This window comes from Telopea speciosissima, chromosome 1 (genome assembly GCF_018873765.1).
Source record: "Telopea speciosissima isolate NSW1024214 ecotype Mountain lineage chromosome 1, Tspe_v1, whole genome shotgun sequence".
Taxonomy (NCBI): Eukaryota; Viridiplantae; Streptophyta; class Magnoliopsida; order Proteales; family Proteaceae; genus Telopea; species Telopea speciosissima.
This window is the reverse complement of record NC_057916.1, coordinates 43118415-43137911: the sequence shown is the minus strand read 5'-3', so window position 1 is coordinate 43137911 and position 19497 is coordinate 43118415. Positions and strand designations below refer to the sequence as shown.

At 38.1% G+C, this 19497-nt stretch overlaps 1 protein-coding gene across 2 annotated transcripts in view; it reads left to right on the top strand.

The window, feature by feature from the left end:
- LOC122671082 overlaps positions 1 to 19497 on the top strand; it is a 46560-nt gene that overhangs the window by 10349 nt on the left and 16714 nt on the right. The window contains exons 2-5 of one of the 2 annotated variants that reach the window (XM_043868188.1): positions 1182 to 1189; positions 4056 to 4184; positions 4502 to 5549; positions 5635 to 5810. In XM_043868188.1, coding sequence (XP_043724123.1) covers positions 1185 to 1189; positions 4056 to 4184; positions 4502 to 5549; positions 5635 to 5810 — 1358 coding nt within the window. In that variant the 5' untranslated portion in view covers positions 1182 to 1184. Of the gene's footprint in view, positions 1 to 1181; positions 1190 to 4055; positions 4188 to 4495; positions 5550 to 5634; positions 5811 to 19497 lie in introns of both variants that reach the window. The other variant, XM_043868181.1, reaches the window with a different exon arrangement.

The window sequence follows — 19497 nt, the reverse complement described above, 5'->3', positions numbered from 1 at the left end:
TAATAATAATAATAATAATAATTTCTATTTCACCCACAGAACAAATAAGATCAACTAGCAAAACAAAAATAGAAAAGGTTAATACATACAAGGTGACTGATCCAAGGAAGCAAACACAAAATCCAAAAAAAAGAAATTGTAAAAAATATTTATTGAAACCGGGAGTGAAAACTAAATTGATTTCTATCTAGACCTGTATACAACATTAATACAACTCACAAGCCCAAATAGAAGTTGAAGAATACCATCAATAGACATATAAGTGATTTCTTACAAACAGATTGTTTGCAAGAAAGTACCAACGCCAGCAAGTTATGGGCACAATACTATGGAGTGAGAAAACAAACCTTAAGGTACTGGATTATGAATGTGTTAAAAAAAAAAAGAAAAGGGTATCGAATTTAATGTAAAATAAGTAAAACTAGAACAGGAAATTAAAATTTCAAACTTGTTTCAGTGATCTGAGAACTTGAATAGGAACTTTTCTTGGTAGCTCTTCCCACTCTCCCTTCCAACTACAATCAAATGCAAAAAAAAAAAAAAAAAAAAAAAATCCCTAGCCCATTGTTAGGTTCACTAGTGGTAAGAAATTGCATACCAAGGTTCGTAGATCTTCAGAACAAGGTAGAGAGAGAGAGAGAGAGAGAGAGAGCATACCTTCACTCAGGATCACGAGTAAGCAAGAGCTTTCAGGGGATCAAGCGAGAGAAGAGCGAGAGCTTTCTTCAAGAATGCGAGAGCGAGAGAGAGACGGATTTGGGACTTGAGACTTAAAATTTCCGATAAACATAAAAATAAGAATAAATGATTTGTAGTTATAAATCACAAATAGGTCGAGACCTATTTTTTATTTTTGATTTATTCTAATTTGTCATAAATATAAATGAGCATTATAAATTATACCAAACACATGTAAAAATAGAAATTAATAAGATAAATATAAATACAAATCACACCAAAGAGATCCTTAATGTACCTCACCCTAAAATGTTTGACCAACTCTGGCCATTGCATTATGCACGTTTGTTAGTAAGGTGATCACCAAAATAATGGCATCAAGATTGAAGTTGATCTTAAATGATATGGTTTCTCCTTACCAATCTACTTTTATTTTGAATAGATCTATTTTAGATAATGTTTTTATGGCACATGAACTCTTTTATTATGTCAGAAAGAGGAAGAACATGAAGTCTATGATAGGCTTGAATAACTTTGTTGCTTTGAAAATAGACATGACGAAAGCCTATGACAAGTTTGAATGAGATTTCATTGAACCTATGCTTTTGAGGCTGGGTTTTAGTTCTCAATTAGTGAAGATGGTGATGGCCTGGCTTAATACAATTTCTTAATAGATGCTTATTAATGGTGGCCCATGTGGGACCATTACTCTAACTAGTGGTATTTGCCAAGGAAATTCCCTACCACCAGTTTTATTTATATTGTGTTCACATGCAATTAGCTGTCTATCATTGAAGGCTTAGGCTGAAGGTAAGATTATTGGTATTAAAGTACGCAATTGGGCTACACCAGTTAATCATCTTTTATTTGCAGATGTTAGCCTTATTTTCTCTATAGTTTGTCTGAGGAAATTTACACTTAGATTGCCTATTCACTAATTGCAAGTCTTCAGGATAAGCCATAAATTTGAAGAAATTTCTGCATAACATTCCTTCCTAATACACACTCCAAGATGAAGAGGTGGTTTTCTAAAATCTTGAAGATTCCATATGGGTCAGGACCCAAAAAGTAATTTGGTTTACCCATAGATTTTGGTGTCTTTGTAACTTATTTATTCCACAAGATATATCAACAAGGGTGGATAATAAGAGGTAAGATTAGAAGGCCAAATTACTCTCACATACTGGTAATAAGAGGTACTGTTAAAATTTGTGGTATCTTTAATGCCTAATTATGCTTATTTACATTTCAAATTGCCAAGTTCTCAATAGAAGTATCAACGACAAGTTGCAACAAACTTTTTTTGGGGGGGGGGGGTTTAGGATGGTCTGCTTAAGTTGCATTGGGTTTCTTGGGACCATTTATGCCAATCAAAGGAGAAAGTGGGTTGGGCTTACGTGGCTCATCACTACACAATAGTGCTTTATTTACTAAATTTACTTTGCATATTTGGTCTGATTCAACTAGTTGTTTGGCACGTTTCTTGAAGACCATCTACTATCCACATTCCTCATTTATTGGTGGGAAAGTAGGGCATCAATCAAGTTAGGGTTGGTAGAGTACCATAGAAGGAAAGAATGTGCTTAAAAGGGAATGTGTTGACGTATTAGTAAAAGGGATAATATTGGCATATGGAGTGATTGCTGAATCCCTACTATCAAGGGATATAAACACTCTACCCCACAACTAACCCCTTATAAACACAAATTTATCAACTCATTGATCAAGATAATCGAGTTTGGCATCAAGATTTATTAGAGGAGCACTTCAATCGTGCAGATATTGTGGAGATTCTCAAAATATAATTATCCTTATTTCCTCAAGAAGATATGTTTGCATGGACTTTTGCCAAGAATGAACTCTTTTCTGTAAAGAGTGCTTATCACTTACTTGCAGATCTAAAAAATGATAAGGGTTTTTTTTAGTTGCTTCTTCTTCCCACAACCAATCCTGGCGATCTATTCCAATAATTGTGTGGAAGCATATCTGATCGTGTCTAACTATACCAAAGATTCAACATTTGCTCCAGAGTCTCTGTGTTTTTGGGGTTGCAAGTTACAAAGCTCTCCACCACATAAATCTTCTTGTGGATCCTCTATGTAGTAGGTGTAGATGTAAGGAATCCATTTCCCATATCTTATTGGATTGTTCCTTTGCTCGGATGGTATGGTTTGGGAGCTCTTTGGTATATTCAATACATCTAATCTAGTTACTTTTCAAGAACCAATTGAAGGTGAAGCTTTGGCAATTTGATCTGCTTTGCTTGTTAAATCTAATTATAAAGATGTAGGTTCCTATCTCCAAAAGGGAATACCATCTTCTTCTTTGAAAATTAACTGTATTATTGAGGGTATTGTGTTTCTTTCCTTTTCTTTTGAAAGTAGTTATTTCAACTATTTCTCTCGGGAGTTTAACTGCTTGGCTAATTCTTTGGCTAGGAAGGCATTACTGGTGACGTGTGGGATGGTCCGGCCCAATTTTGATCCATGGATCTAGAAGATGTGTTATACTCTTGCTATGAGTTTCACATGCAGTTCATGAATAAAGTTTTTCTTTGAACACAAAAAAATAAAATCGTTTAGGCTCTCTATTGTAAAGATCAAGTGGTTCTGGAATCATATAGCAAAGATGTGATTTCCTATTTGCAAAATAGAATCACATCATCTCCACTCAGGTGGAGAAGCGTTTTGAAGGATATTATTCAATTTTCCTCTTTTTTTAGATTCATTTATTTTCTGTTTTATTCCAACAGAGATTAACAGTTTGGCTGATTCTCTGGCAAGGAGGACTCTTTCAGTATTGTATCCGATGGTTTAGTCCAATTCCAATTAATGACTTGTAGTCACGTAGATGTGTGCTCTTCATTCATGACTCATGAGTTTACACGTTTCCTCAATAAAATCATGTTACCACACAAAAAAAAAAAATAAAAAAAAATAATAACGGATATGAGTCGCTTGATTGTTCCGTGAATGGTCGAGCCGAGACAGAGACCGGCCTAGCTTTTTTGTTTTGATAACAAGAGAGACCGACCTTGCGCTGGGCCCTGATCTTCACATAGTTGCACACGTGAGTTGACGTGACCCTGAAGAGCCGTGGGCCGAGTTACAGGGGCTTGGCGAATAGAATGGTTAGCTTAGAAGCAGAAGGAATAGAATAGGCAAAATAGCACGGAGAAAAGAAAAGGCTTATATCGGCCCATATGGTCAAGCACAGAACGAACTTGTACAAATAGACTGGGAACCGAATTGTTTTTAACGCAGGGGAACCCATTGCGTACTTCATCTTTTCTCTCGCTTCTTGAACTCTCTCTCTCTCTCTCTCGCACTATCCAGTACCCATAGAGTCACTGATCGTCTCTCGCGAAGCGGAAGGAGGCGAAGAGAAGCGAAGGGAAGAGGAAGAATGTCGAAGAAGAAAGCTTTCAGCGGCTCCACCATGACGCTGAAAGACTTTCATGGCGGCTCCATCCCCTCTGATCTTCCGCTACCTTCTGCTCCCGGAGTGTACGTTCTGTAATAGATTACTTTTATCCTATACTCCTTATACTCCTATTCTTTAAAAATATCGATCAAAAGTTAAAAAGGAAAAAACACATTTTTTTGTCTGATTATTCGATTCTGTCCCAAATTTTGGTTGTAAAACAAAATTTTTTTGCGTCTTTCCCTCGCAGCAGGTTCCTGTCAGTCGCATTATATTATCGGCTTGGGGCATTCATATTTCTTCTGTTATTTTTAAATTAAATTCATTTTGTTCTAGTTCATCTGTACATGATAGATCTCTTGATTGCTATTCTACTTCTAAATTTATACCTTTTTTCCAGCATTGTAAGACCTTCCGATCGTCCTGGTTTCGAACGTCAGATGCCGACCTCCTGGGGAAACCCTATGGGCAGATCCGATCATCGTTCGCGGCCAGGATCTTCTGGTGCGACTCGTAATTTTGACGAGAAAGCTTCTCTCCTGTCGCATCCTCCACACCTCGGCCGGAACTTCGATGAGGATGAACGCAAGCCATTGGATGGCGTGTCTGTCCCACGTCGATCCGTCAGTGATGAAAGCCTTCGTGTTCCTCCTAGTGGTCCAGAACAGAAGGCAGATTCTATATCTGCTGGGAAGTTCACTGGACAGATTTCAACATCTGTTTCTCATTCACCAGGTGTGGCTCCCAGTTCCTTCCCGGCGAGATTCACTGGAGCAGCTTCCATGGGGATGAACACGCATATCCAAGCTGGTAATAATGGTCAGGCTTCTGCTAGTTCTCATCCAAATGCGTGGGGGACAAGGAAGGAGGTTGTCGGTGTCTGTGAGCCGGTGCCTTCTGCTACCTTGTCTGGTCCTAGTGTTATCTCCAGGTTTGCACAAGCTAGCGCCCTTGAAAAGGTATCATCGGGTAGATGGCAAACTAAGCATCCGATCCATCATTCTCCTGATATTGAAGTAATTAGATACTCTGACACAGAGAGTGATTGTCACTCGAAAGATAACAATGCATATATTGGTGTCACCCCAATCAGTGAAAGGGGTGACCACGATGCAATGCGTGGAAGTTTTACTGAAAGGGGTAGCATTGCTGATGATAGTGTTCGCGGTAGTGGGAGGGAATTGCCAGATTATGAGAGGGTGAGATCTCCCTTGTATCTGGAGGCAAAAGACAGGGCGAGGTCTCCGATATATCTAGAAGTAAAAGATGGGAGCTTGCCGATCTATCCTAATGCTGTTCGGCCTGCTTCCACTGAAGGTAAATTTGCCGGGTCCCAAACTCAACCATCAGTGCCTCCAGAAGTATCTGAGAGGCCTAAACTGAAGCTCCTTCCTAGGTCAAAGCCTTTGGAGACTTCAGAAGCACCAGTTGTGGAATTTAAGCAGCAGGTATTTGGTTGATGAATTATTTAAGCTTTCTTGCATTCTTTTCTGAGATGACTGTAATGTAAGCTTGCCGTTTTGTTGCATCTAGGGGTACCAATCTGTTCATGTGGAAGTTGTCAATGAATCATTTGCAAATGCAAATCCTCCAAAACCAGGGTCAGCTGGTGCCGAAATGGGGAACCGGACAGTTGAGCGCCCCAAATTGAATTTAAAACCCCGTTCACAACCTCTAGATCATGCTGAAGAAAGTGTTGAAAGAGAGAGGTTGGTAAACTTGTCCTGCAGCTATTTGCCCTTGTTATCCAATTTTGAAAATAAAAAAAATCCATAAATGCCTATATTTTCTTGTTTGTAGTTTCTTATCTGAGACTTTCAAAAGAAATGACACAAGTTTATATGAAATTGGATATAGAATCCGAAGAGAACTATGTTTGAAACGAATTAAGTCAATGATATGAGTTCTGATATTCTTTTTGAACTCTAATATTCTGTTTTTGTTTCAACTACAGTTAGATAAATCCATACAATAAGTTATATTATAAATTCCAACTGAAATTTGGAATAGGAGAATAATTGAAAAAAATCGGGAGAAGAGAGGGAAAGGATCAAAAGAATGCCATTCTAAGATTTTAAATAATAAAGTTAAAATAATATAATTTTTTAGAATGGGAAAAGTTTCTGTACATGTCTTATTCAAAATCTATCCATATAAATGAAAGAAATGTTCTAGAAAAAGAGAAGATAACTATTCTGGGGTGGATTTTTTCTTTGCCCTATAAGCTATAAGTGGGTGATCACGGAAATAACTCCATTTTCTATTTATGAACTGACACTGAAAATGCACCATATTTATTTTTTGATTTTTCATATATGAAGAAGAAGAAGGTCAGTGCTCAGGATGGTCTAGGACCAGCTAGGGTGCGAATCCCGCATGGAGCTGGCATTCCCCTAGGGTCAAACAAAGTGTTCTTAAATTATTTTCTTTTTTTATTTAAATTTTTTTAATGTGGTGTTGATTGGTGGGGTAAAAATATATACTGAAGTTGCTTCATTTTGTGTTAAGTTTGTCTCATTCATTATTCCCTTTTAAATCTAGATCAGGGAAAGTAGGTCTTGAAATCTGATTTTAATGATTCAGTAATACTTAAATCTTGTAATGAGATGGTGAGAGCTTTGCTATTACTTGAGCAATATAAAAGAATTTATTTATAACCAAAAGTTTCCTTTAACTGCATGTGCTATTTGTTTTGATGTCCATATTAGCAATTTAGTTTGTTATCAGATTAGACCCAATTAGCAGACGTCCTTTTTTTTCCCTGTAATTCTTTGAGACACTATTTGTAAATGCTTATGCTTTATCAGAATGATTTTCATGATGAGAGTTGTGGGAAGTTCGCGTTAACAGTAGAATGTGTAGCAGTCGTGAATTTATTGGGAGAAATTGAAAAAAAATTTGAAAATAGAAGATTATGTTGAAAATCGAGTTTGTTGTTCTCAAAATCTATAATCATCTCTTGCACATGGTAAACACCACCATGGTATCAGACATCAATCATCTCATGCGCATGACATCTATCCCAACTAGAACAGAAAATTGATTCTTGCCCTAATATTCTTCTTTTGAGTGCAAATGATGTTTGTCACCCTAATGCAATAAAAACATAATCCTCAATAGGTAGGATTGTAGGGAGGTGAGAACACAACCCGAATTGAGTAATTGTAATACCAAAGGAAGAAGTAAAAAAGGTAAGAGAATATGAGTTGAAGGGTCTCACCCCAAGCCTAGGCTAGTATCTCACTAACCACCCCAGCATCACACCAGGAACAGCGGGATAACATCTCACTGGGCTCTGCTGGATCTCACAGCTATTGGTGTAAAACTAGAAATTTCTTTCAACTTTTTAACTTTTTTCAAAATGCTTACATGCAGCCCTTTTATAGAGTGGCTGGGAGAGTTCTAGACTCTCATTGGGACTTCCACCTAAACTTAATGGTCTGTTCATTTCCAAGGACTTACACTGGAACTCCTTTCAAGATATTTAGTGACTTACATTTTCAAGGTTTTTTCACAATTAGCAATGAAACTAAACTATTGACATCCCCAAGACTTCACAACTTGAGAGGGCTAGATACAACTGATTAGTTAAATTTTTATGGGCCATTCATACCTTATAAATGAGCTTTCAAATTAGGCCCATTACAATAGAAAACATAAAAATTCCCAGCCTATGACCCATATAACCTATCTTATTTAACTAATTAGACTTTGATTTGGGCTTGTTCCAGTGTGAATACTTGTGTTGGAACCTCTCTTGGTCTACATCTATTCTCACTGGCTTGAAAAAAACTTGTCCAAAAGTATTGTAGTGACGACGGGGTAATATGTCAGTAGCAACTTTGACCAGTCTGAAACAAAACTCTGGTGATGTAGGGATGTCAGAAATAAAGTCGTCAACCCTAGGAGCTTTCACTTCAAAGTAGTGAGGTGGAATCACAAATTCAATGAATTCTGACAGTAATAAGAACTCGTCTTGAGTAGTCACGGCTTCATGGGGTACATTATTTTGACGGTTCTCTTCAACGGAGACTTCCACATGAGAATCCTTTACTTGTTGGTTTTCTGTCTCAGAATCGTCAAGCACTGCCTCTTTGTGGCTGTACTCCTTCAACTCAATCTTCACTTTGCAAGTCTCATCTTGGCGTTGTTGCGGTGTGCCTTGATCAAAGTATGGTCGCACATCCTCCTCAAAAGTGGTTTGAGGAGTAATGTTTCTAAATGCTGGTCGGTTCATGATCCGATGGGTGTTATTGGTTGTTGATTTGGACTGGTTGTCCATCTCCGGGGAAATATAGAATCAAAGCACTGCTCCATCATGGTCATATGACCAGTTAATTACTTGTACTATGGAGTCTGGGGTCTGGTTTGGAGTATTAGAACTACCATTGGCCATGGCTCTAATATTAAAATAATGGGATCCTGGTTTAGTCCTTGCAACAAAATCAGAATCCTCGATAGATAGGATAGTGGGGATGTGAGAACATTACCAGAATTGAGAAATTTTAATAACGAAGGAAGATGTAATAAAGATAAGAAGATATGACGTGAAGAATCTCACCCCAAGCATAGGCTAGTATCTCACTAACCACCCTAACATCATATTGGGAACATCTCACAACTATTTCATTCTAACTTTTTAACTTCAAAATGCTTACATGCATCCTTTTATAGACTGACTGGGAGAGTTCTAAATTCTCATCGGGACTTCCTCCTAGACTACATTGTGACTCTTCTCAAGATATTTAATGACTTTACATTTTGAAGGTATTTCACAACTAACAATGAAACTAACCTATTGGCATCCACAAGTGATGTAGGAGCTGTTCCGTGGGCCGGGCCGGCTCGAACCGAACCCGTTTGAGAATCCAAACCAAGATGAACCGGGTCCCAACCTTGTTTTTGTTAGTCTAAGTTTTAGGAAGCAATTAGGAGTCTTTATTTTTTTTTTTCCGGGTTTTATAAATAGATGTGTAATCGACGATTGGAATAGAAGATTAGGAAGGATGAATTGAGTATTTTGGTTTGAGTGCCTGCGTGGCTTTTGGTGGTTTGCGCGATCTTCCCCCTCCCTCTTTCTTTGTGCGATCTCTCCCTCCCCCAATCTCTTCTTTTTCTTCTCTTCCCTTATTCCCTGCGATCTGTTCCTTACCCTTTTCCCTTCTTCTTTGCTTTCTTCATGCTATTTTCTCTTTCATATGTTTACCTTGTTACAGCGCTAGTATTGGTACAACAAGAGGCTTTGATCTTTCACAGGTTTCTCATTATATCAACCTCAAGCTTTGGGATTCTAATACATTCCCTAGGGCGATATTGTAAAACCCTAACACGATGCAGAAAAGTAAAGGAAAAACGCAAACACAATCACACAATGCACACAAGGATTTAAGTGGTTCGTCAAGGTTGCCTACGTCCACGCTGAGGTGAGATCTGTTTCACTATCAATGGAGAATAGGGTCACAGTCGCTCGTTCCTCACGCCTCTCTCAGATTTTCGTTGCAGAGAAAGAACTCTCGCTACAGGTTTATAGCGAAACCTTATACAGGAAATTTATCGAAATACCCATGTAGTCCTTAAAAAATTTTCATATCAGCAGTCCAGTCATCAGAAGTCTAGACACCAATCTTCAACAGATATTATCTGTGGATTCCCATCCCTAAAACTTGCTGTATTAGTGAGTTACAGAATCAATTTTGTATCAGATTTGCCCTCCTCCGCCAGTGGTGGTGTCAGTCATCAAATACTTCTCTCTTGTTTAGTATTGAGACTGTTATTGATGTGCTTTCCAGAGGGTTCTTCAATATCGACTTACCTTTTAAACCTTGGAGAGAATGGAGAGCCCACGAAGGAGTTCTCTCTTACAAAGTGTTGCTAGTTCAGTTTCCTTGGTTACGTCTTGAGGTAGGAGAAGACTTCTCCTTCCCATGACTCCTCTTTCCCCTTTAATAATTATAACCTTTTACTCCCTTTTCCCATATTACCCTCCTCTTGTTCCACTATTACCTTCTATATATATTTTGGTTTCCCATTCCAGGACTACCCTTCTCCCCTTGTACGTTTCTTTCCTTTCTTTGTTCCATTCTCTTTAGATTTAATCTTCCATTAATTACAATATTGCCACTGCTTGTTTATCACTGGATTTAATTGTTTGGGTGGGCCCGCAAGCTATCCAATAAGGGTTAACCCGACCTGGATTGCACTACCAAGACTTCCTAACTTTAGAGGACTAAATACAACTAAATGGTTGAATTCGTATATCCATCATATATGGGCTTTCAAAATAGCCACATGACAATAGAAAACATAAAAATTCTCAGCCAACGACCCATGTAACCTATTAGGTTACTTATATAACCAATTAGCCTAGGATTTAGTCCTGTTCTGGCGTGAATACTTGTGCTGGAATCTCTCTTGATCTACAATAGCTCTCATTGGATTGAAAAAACTCGTTCATGAGTTTTGTAGTGACAACGGGGTAATATGTGAGTAGCAACTTTGACCAGTCCCAAACCAAACTCTACTGATGTAGGGAAGTTAGGAATAAAGTCTTCAACCCTAGGAGCTTTCTCTTCATAATTGTGACGTGGGATTGCGAACTCATTTAACAGTAAGAGCAACGTCTCGACTCTTCACGGCTTCATGTGGTTCATTATTTTGACAGCTGTTTTCAACCACTACTCGACTTCCCCCATCTGTGCCTTGTTTGCTTTGTTCTCTTCAATGTAGACTTCCACATGAGAATCCTTTACCTGTTGGTCTTCCGTTTTAGAGTTGTCAAGCTCTGCCTCTTTGTCATTGTACTCCTTCAACTCCATCTTCACTTTGCAAGTGTCATCTTGGCGTTACCACGGTGTGCCTCAATCAATGTATGGTTGCACATGCTTCTCAAATGTGGGTTGTGGAGGAGTGTTTCATGGTCCTATGGGTGTTATTGGCTGTTGATTGGACTGGTTATCCATCACTCCGGGGAAATATGGAAAGCACTGCTCCATCATGGTTATATGATCAGTCAACTGTTTCAACATGTCAATTACTTGTGCTATAGAGTCCGGGGTTTGTGATGCAGATTAAGGACTCTCGGTTGGGGCAAGGCAGGGCTTTATCTGCCCCAAATTCTGGGTTTATACAAACCCGTATCAAGTAGCACTATGCCAGCTCATTCTGCCACATCGTCCAGCAGCATTAAAGTTGATTTATTTCCAGAATTAAAGTGGATTTACTTTCAGAATTCAAGAGGAGATCAATCAGTTATTTAAGGAGATATTTTCTATCCTATTTCCTATTATATCTAGCAGTTATTCCAGCACATTATGAGATATCATTCAGCTCTATTGGGAGGAGATTTTGTGATCAAGTGGGCCCCACAATCAGCTAGCTAGTGAACACAAATTAAAGATTCAATTGCCAATACGTAAAACTATTAGATAAATTTCTATTGGGATTTGTTTCTGTTTTGGTTTTATTAGTAAAACTATATGTAATTGAAGTTAGAAGTTAGTTAGGATTTAATTTCCTCGATAGATTAGGACTTTTATTGGCTTTTCTTTAATGTAATTGCCATTAGCTAGAGACAATTGACATAATGAATATTTGAAGTTTTCTTCATGAAGTTGTGCGATCAGTTGAGAGGTGAGATGCCTTTAGAGGGTGAGATACCTATGGGCGATAGGCCTTGGAGAGAGTTAGAAGCTCAATCCAAATCTATCTTTCTATCTATCTTCTACCGTTCTTTATTAATCGATTTGCTTGTGAGAAATCTGTGTCCTGAGAGTCTACTACAATCTGACATCCATTCAAAGATCTAATTGGGTGGTTGCTATCCTTATTCGATTGCTGAGAAGTGCTACTGCTGATATCATAGTCATAGTTCGAGAACTCGCGAGATCTCGCCGAGATCTTGGCGTGTCTCTCGGTTTTTTGAGAAACCGAGACGAGTTGGCATACGAGTTGCAAAAGTGCAACAACTCGACCGAGATTTCGCCGAGTTCTCGAGATCTCAAGAATCTCGACCCAAACTCCTTTATATGAGTGCCAGATCTCGAGATGTTGGTGGAAAATCTTGGTATACAGACACTTATTTAGGCCAGGAACTAAGACAAACACTTATTTATGCCTAATATCATTTAAGTAAATGTTTTTGTAAATGAAATACAAATACAAAAACATTTACTTAAATGATAATAATATCTTAAGTAAATGAAATACAAATACAAAAACATTTACTTAAGATATTATTCATAAATAAGCAAATACCCCCCTATTTGAATCCAATAAAAATAGTTAAAAAATAAAATTCCAAAAGGAAAAAAAGTCAACCCCCCAGTTCAAGAACAAAAACTGGATTTTCGGTGGTAGGTGCAATTTTCAACTTTCTAATGCTAGGGTTTTTCTCAAATCTAAAAATTCCATAAATCTTAATATGGTAAAACATTGCTAAAAACCAAAAGTGCGGTAAAATATTCATTTGTTTTGATGTCCAAGAAAATATTTTCATTCAGAGCGATTTTGACAGCATTCGTGCACACCAAATTAAGTTTGATTGGTACATAACTCCTATTTGGACTTTGTTTTTGCAAAATCTAATAGTGTCATTGTGTTTAAATGGCCTAAAATAGGCTGAATACCAAGTTTCAGACCCAAACTAAGTCTAAAACCCACTGAGTTGAGGCTTCGAGTCGAAAAAAAAAAATGCACCAACTTGACGAGATCTCAACTCGACTCGGTTTTTCAAGGGACCGAGTTGGTACCGAGTTCCGAGTTTTAGTACCTTGATCATAGTGACCCTGCTGTGGAATTAGGTCCTAGTTGGGGACTGATTCTACATCAGTTTGGTTTGGAGTATTAGAGCATTGCTCATGACTCTGATACCAAAGTAATGGGATCCTGGTTCAGTCCTTGCAATAAAATTAGAATCCTCAATAGAAAGGATCGTGGGGAGGTGAAAACATCACTAGAATTAAGCAATTTTAATAACAAAAGAAGTAAAAAACATGACAGAAATTTTAAGTAAGAAGACATTTAAGAAGACATGAATTGAAGAGTCTCACACCAAGCGTAGGCTCTAATATCTCACTAAGCACACCACCATCACATCAGGAGCATCTCATTGAGCTCAACTACATCTCACAGCTATTGGCTTAAAACCAGAAATTTTATTCAACTTTTAACTTTCTTGAAAATGCTCTCATGCATTCCTTTGATAGAGTGGCTGGGAGAGTTCTAGACTCTCATTGGGACTTCCTCCTAGACCTAATGGCCTGTACATTTCCAAGGCTTACATTGGGACTCTTTTCAAGATATTTAATGACTTTACATTTTCAAGGTCTTTCACAACTAACAATGAAACTAACTTATTGACATCCCAAGCCTTCACAACTTTAGAAGACTAGATACAACTAACTAGTTAAATTTGTATGGGCCACTTATCACTTATATATGGGCCACTTATCACTTATATATGGGCTTTCAAAATAGACCTAGTGCAATAGAAAACATAAAAATTCCTAGCCTATGACCCATATATAGGCTACTTATTTAACCAGTTAGACTAGAATTTGGGCTTGTTCCGGCATTAAGATTTATCCTGAACCTCTATTGATCTACATCACACCCCTTTTTGTGTTAGCATAATTATATCTGCCATTCGTTTGAAAAATTTCCAATGATGAGAGAGTTTTGATATTTTATGGCAATATGACAATTTTGCTGTCAAGTGCAGTTTCTTTGATTCGAGTGCACATTGTCAATTGAAACCAGTGTTTTAAGCCTGCTCCAGAGAACCAATCTGGAGGATGAGTTCGGTTAGGTCTAGGCCTCTAGGAGTAGCAACTAGCAATTATTCAATTGTATAACCTTTTTTTCTTTCTAGTCTGAGACAATTGAGCTCATATTTTGTCACCCTCTGGAACAGTCTTTGCTGCCGAGACCTAGGTGGGAATTCTGGACTGACCTGCTGCCAACCTGGCCTTTTGTTGTTGTTGTTGTTCTTTTTTTATTTTAAGATTTTTATTGTTGTTTCTGAGTCCAAATTCACTTGGCCTGCATGGCATTGTAAAAACAGGCTAATCTGCAATGTCTTCTTTCACAGAGATTGCCATCCATCTTTGTCTTTTAGGTTTTTGTCGACATTTCTAAATCCAAACTCAACATTCCCTACCCTGAGATTATCATTCATTGAAAACCAGGTTAAACTTCAGTGTACTCACAATAAGCATTTTTTCAGCATCTTTTGCTACCCTAGACAATTTATGCTGAGTGGGATTTGCTGATTAAACCCACAATAGTGCCGCATTGCATATCCTTTGCTACCTTGGACAATTTTCCCTTCTCCACTTTGCTCTCACACCCGCATCCACACCCACTCCCACATGTACTTGTGCATGCAGTGCCCACCCTTCTCATGTGCCTTAGGGTTTGTTGTCTCGATCAATTCCCTAGGGTAGGCATTTCATTCACTTGGTTATCTGATTTACCTAGGTTGGGTAGACTCACTTTACCTATTTTTCTGATCTAGGGCCAGTCTGGGACAAGGATTAAAACAAACTTTCTTAAGGTTTTAGATCGTGGATCAGCTGGATGGATCCAGGATTTGATTGTATTTCATGATGCTCTTGGGAGGAGGATCTGGTCTACTATAATCATGTCAAAATTCTGACACTTGTGACCATAGTTGTCAAGGTGTCGCCTAGGCAGCGGCTAATCAGAACGGTGGTTGTACGTTCTACTGTAATCATGTCAGAATCCTGACACTCGTGAGCATAGTTTCCAAGGCATTGCCTAGGTGTCTAGGCTATTCATAAATAAGCAAATACCCCCTATTTGAATCCAATAAAAATAATTAAAAAAAACACATTCCAAAAGGATAAAAAGTCAACCCCCCAAGTTCAAGAACAAAAACTGGATTTTTGACGGTAGGTGAAATTTTCAACTTTCTAATGCTTGGAGTTTTTCTCAAATCTAAAAATTCCATAAATCTTAATATGGTAAAACATCTGGAAACTCACTCCTCTTAATAGTGATTCTTGCTCATAGGTCCCTGAAGCTTTGGTTGAGAAATCTCCATCTCAATTCCTTACAGAAATCCATCATCTCCCTATGGCCCTATGGAAGTGGAGACGGAGGAGCGAACAATCAGTATCAGCCCTCGAAGCCGTAGAAGCCAAACCCAAATGATGAAGCTCGGGCGGAAACCCTTTCCTAGTAGTAGGGTTAACGAGGTAAACCCCTAAACCTGGCAGCCTCTTTGCCCTTCAGCCTTAAACTAACCTTTCTTTCCCCGATACCCCAACTCCAGTAAGGCTAACTAATGAGTGCAAGATTGCCCTAACATTTGGGTATGAGTGCAGAAATGCCCTTTCTAACGGTTGTTCCAATCATTCGGGCTAAACCCCTACTAGCGCCTCTAGACCTTGCTTTCCTAATAAAAAGTGCAGTAAAATATTCATTTGTTTTGATATCTAAAAAGAAATATTTTCATTCTGAGCGATTTTGACAGCATTCGCGTACACCAAATAAGGTTTGACCGGAACATAACTCCTTCAATATATAAATCAGATTTAAGCAATCTTGGATTGTTGGAAAACTGGTTTTATGGTCTACCTACTACAAAAAGTCTCATGTAAAAAATAAAATCATTTGACCAAACTTCTTAGAGAACAAGAACATTTCTCTACATCGAGAGTAGTTTAGGCTCTGTATGGAAACGTTCTTAAAAATCGATTATAGTGTTTTTCTGTTTTTTGGAACAAAAATGGGGTGAAAACTGTATGGTATGTCCAGTTTGATTTTTCATCTTTTTTTTTGAAATGAATTGGGTACGTGGCACACTTTTGAGCCCCATTTGAAACATAGTTGTTAAGGCGCCTAGGCGAATCAAGGTGGTCAAGGGGGAGAAAAAACAAGGCGACACCAACAAGGCGACATCAGAAATCATGGCGCGAGCAAGGCGCCTGGACGCCTAGGCGACCCTAGGCGACGCCTTGACAATTATGATTTGAAAAACACCAAAATGGTGTTTCTCACATTGGACTGCAAATTTTCAAGTTTATAGCTGGTTATTGTTTCTAGGTTTCAAGTTTAAATCTTCTTCTACCTATTTGTTCGTCTTTTCCTAAATTAGCAGTCGACCTTTTGAATTTCGTCTCCGTTCTTATTGTCTATGAGCCATTCCCCTGTCCTCCTGTGAAGAGATCTTTGCGGATTGATATGCTATGAAAAGGAGATTTTCAATGAAATTTATATCCTCCCAGCTTTGAAATTTTCTCTTTTGTTATTCACTCTAGTAAATATCTTCACCTTCTTCACTGTCTCAGATTTTCTCTCGTTGTTTTTGTTCTCAAGGATAACAGTTGCATCTGAGAACAAATAACAGGGTAACTGCAGTACCTATGGTTATCTCAAATTCAACTCACCTTCAGTGCAATTTTACCCTCTTTTTTCCAAAGATTTGTCCATCTATACTATGGTTAATTAGCAAAGAACTCTTGCAACAGAAAGAAGAAAACAATACATCAGAGAAGAGGGGGATACTACCATCTGCAGAACCATACTTTACTAATCTATTTGAAGTTAAAATAGATGCAAATTTATCTAATGCAGCAGTTCTGCACTCTTTTTGCTACTTTCTTAATCATTTCTTGGCTGTTTTAGCATGTAAGGTATGTCAATGGGTGCTTTGAAAGAACATTTGTACAGAAGATCTATCAAAGATATGTCCTTTTGAGGGGTCTGGGTTGTGATCGAGGTAACAAACATTCATGACATGCCTCATGTCCCAAACAGATCTGAATGGTTCAATTTCTTTTAGTTTCACAATCTAGAATTTCCACTTCACAAACCTTGTAGCCATTTTCTTCCTCTTCTCCTGCCTAATCATTGGAAGGCTCACCCAGAAAAGCCATTAACCTGGAATTTTGAAAAGTGGAATCCTTAAGAGGCATTCTCATCATCCACTCTGTGGAGATACCCCCAAGCTCACTGTCTCCCCCGTCCTCTGGGGTATTTTTTTTATTTACAAATAAGAGGGTAACTGCAGTACCTGAATTATTTGAACTGTTCTCAAGGATAACAGTTGCATCTGCAGAGGGTATTTTGTTCTCAGATTTTCCTTATGGTGAACTGCAATCAAGTTCTTCAGTTTGGCATCTTCCCATCACCATAGATACCAATACTGCACCAGCCTGCAAGTAGAGGGTCTAACCCAGATACTACACCTCAATCACTCCTACCTTCTCTCCATTGGTCTCCTTCACTGGGAACCTTTAAAATCAATTTTGATGGGATTTTTTCTCCCAGTTCTGCTGATATTTGGATAATTATACAGGATCATATATGGGATGTTACCCATAGCCCTACTAGCCTTTGGGTATTCTTTTGTAGATGTTACTGAAGCCATAGCTCTCTGAAGAAATATCATTAACCTCTTTGTATAAAGGCTGGGGAATACAGTGGAGGATTGATGATCTAATTGTAGCCTGCCTGTCCTTAAATCAAAATTTTATTTCATTGCAGATCAGGTATACTCCATCTTTTCTTGGTTCTTCCATGTCCATTCCCACTTATCAATCTCTCCCATGAGAGGTGGGCCGTGTCCCTTTCTCTTTCTCCATTTGTGTTTTTTTTAAAAGAAAAATCAGTCTATATCTATATGGATGAGCATGTATTCCCTTTAGTGATGCAATATTTGCAACAACAATTGTTTTAGCATTTTGTTCCTTCTATTACCTCCATAGTGATTTGCATTGAGTATATATGAGGCCTCACAAAATGCAGTACCTGAATGGTAGAACAAAAACGACTCTGTTAAGTGCGACCCATATAGGTTTCTGTTTCTTCTTAGTTACAGAAACGTTTTTTTATTCAGTGTTACCATATAGCATTTCAGGACCCAGAAACGCTAAAAAAACACAGAAACACATAAAACTGTGCCGGACCCAAAAACGCTCAAAAAGCACAGAAATGTTGCCATACAGAGCCTTAATTGCTTTTAGAAAATATGATAATTACTTATAGAAAAAGATCATATTTTCTAAAAGCAATATAAACCAAATGTAGGTATACCATGACAGTGACCAATTCTAGGAACAGTATAAACCAACTGTATGTTTTGATTGTTTCAAGCTTCCAATAGCTTGCTTCTTCAGTGCTGCTGTCTTCTAGTTCTATGTTGATTTTTGATGACTTGATGTGGCTTAATATTGATTTTTGATGGCTTGATGTGACTTAATGGGGATTTTTGATGACTTGATGTGGCTTAATGTTGACTTTTGATGGCTTGATGTGGTTTAATGTTAATTTTTGATGATATAAGGTATACATTTTAACAAACTAAATAATGTTAGAAAAGAGGGGAAATAAAATAACACTTGGGCGCCTTGGTTGCCTAGACATCGCCTAGATGGGCCCTTTGTCGCTTTAGCACGGCACCCCTCCACCGTCTTGGGTCGCCTTGCCGCCTTGACAACTATGCTCGTGAGTTCTCCGAATTTGGAAGCCATCATCCTGATTCACAAAGTCATTGAAGTTCGTATTTTTCTAGTATGTAAAATGAAAATCTATTTGCTTCCATAGTTGTCATGGCGTGCGCCTGGCGTCGCGGAAGCGCATGGCGACCTCGCCATGGCACCCTCTTGATTTCTTCTTCGACTCTCTTCCTCTTGATTTCTTCTTCGTCTTGATTTCTTCTTCCTCTTATTTCTTCTTTCCTCTTCAATTTCTTCGATTTCTTCTTGATTTCTTCTTCGTCTTCTTCCCTCTTGATTTCTTCTTCTTCTTCTTTCCTCTTGATTTCTTTCGATTTCTTCTTTCCCTCTTGATTTCTTCTTATTTTGAATTTTCTTCTTAAAACTGAGAAACAATAGAAAAATAAAACATGGCTGAGTATACATCTATTAACACATTAAAAATAGAAAATAAAAATAAAACATGGTCGACATGCTCGCCGCACGCCATGCGCATGCGTATATCGTATATTTGCTTCTTTCTTCATTGTTTATTATTATGTTCGTAGATACATTGAATCTACTCTTTATTCTGTTAACATAAATACCAAAGTGTACCAAAGTGTTGTTGGGTTTGGTGGTCTTATCTCCATGAATGTTGTGGGTGGGCCAGGTCGTCCCATAGGTCTGAATCTGAACTGTCTGAATAGGAACGGGTCTGAAGAGGAAGAAAGGGAAGTTGATCAATAGGATGATGGAATTGCAGGAGATAGTGAGAGACAGAAGCCTAAAGGGGGATCCTTGGAATTTAGAAACCTGAATTTTGATATTGTAATCTGCAAAAATAAGAGAAGTAATGGAAGAAGAAGAAGAAGAAGAAGAAGAAGAGGAAGAAGAGTTGTAGCTGTAATCTCTATCTTTCATTAATGTGGGAAAAACACATAAAAAGGGGCTAGGG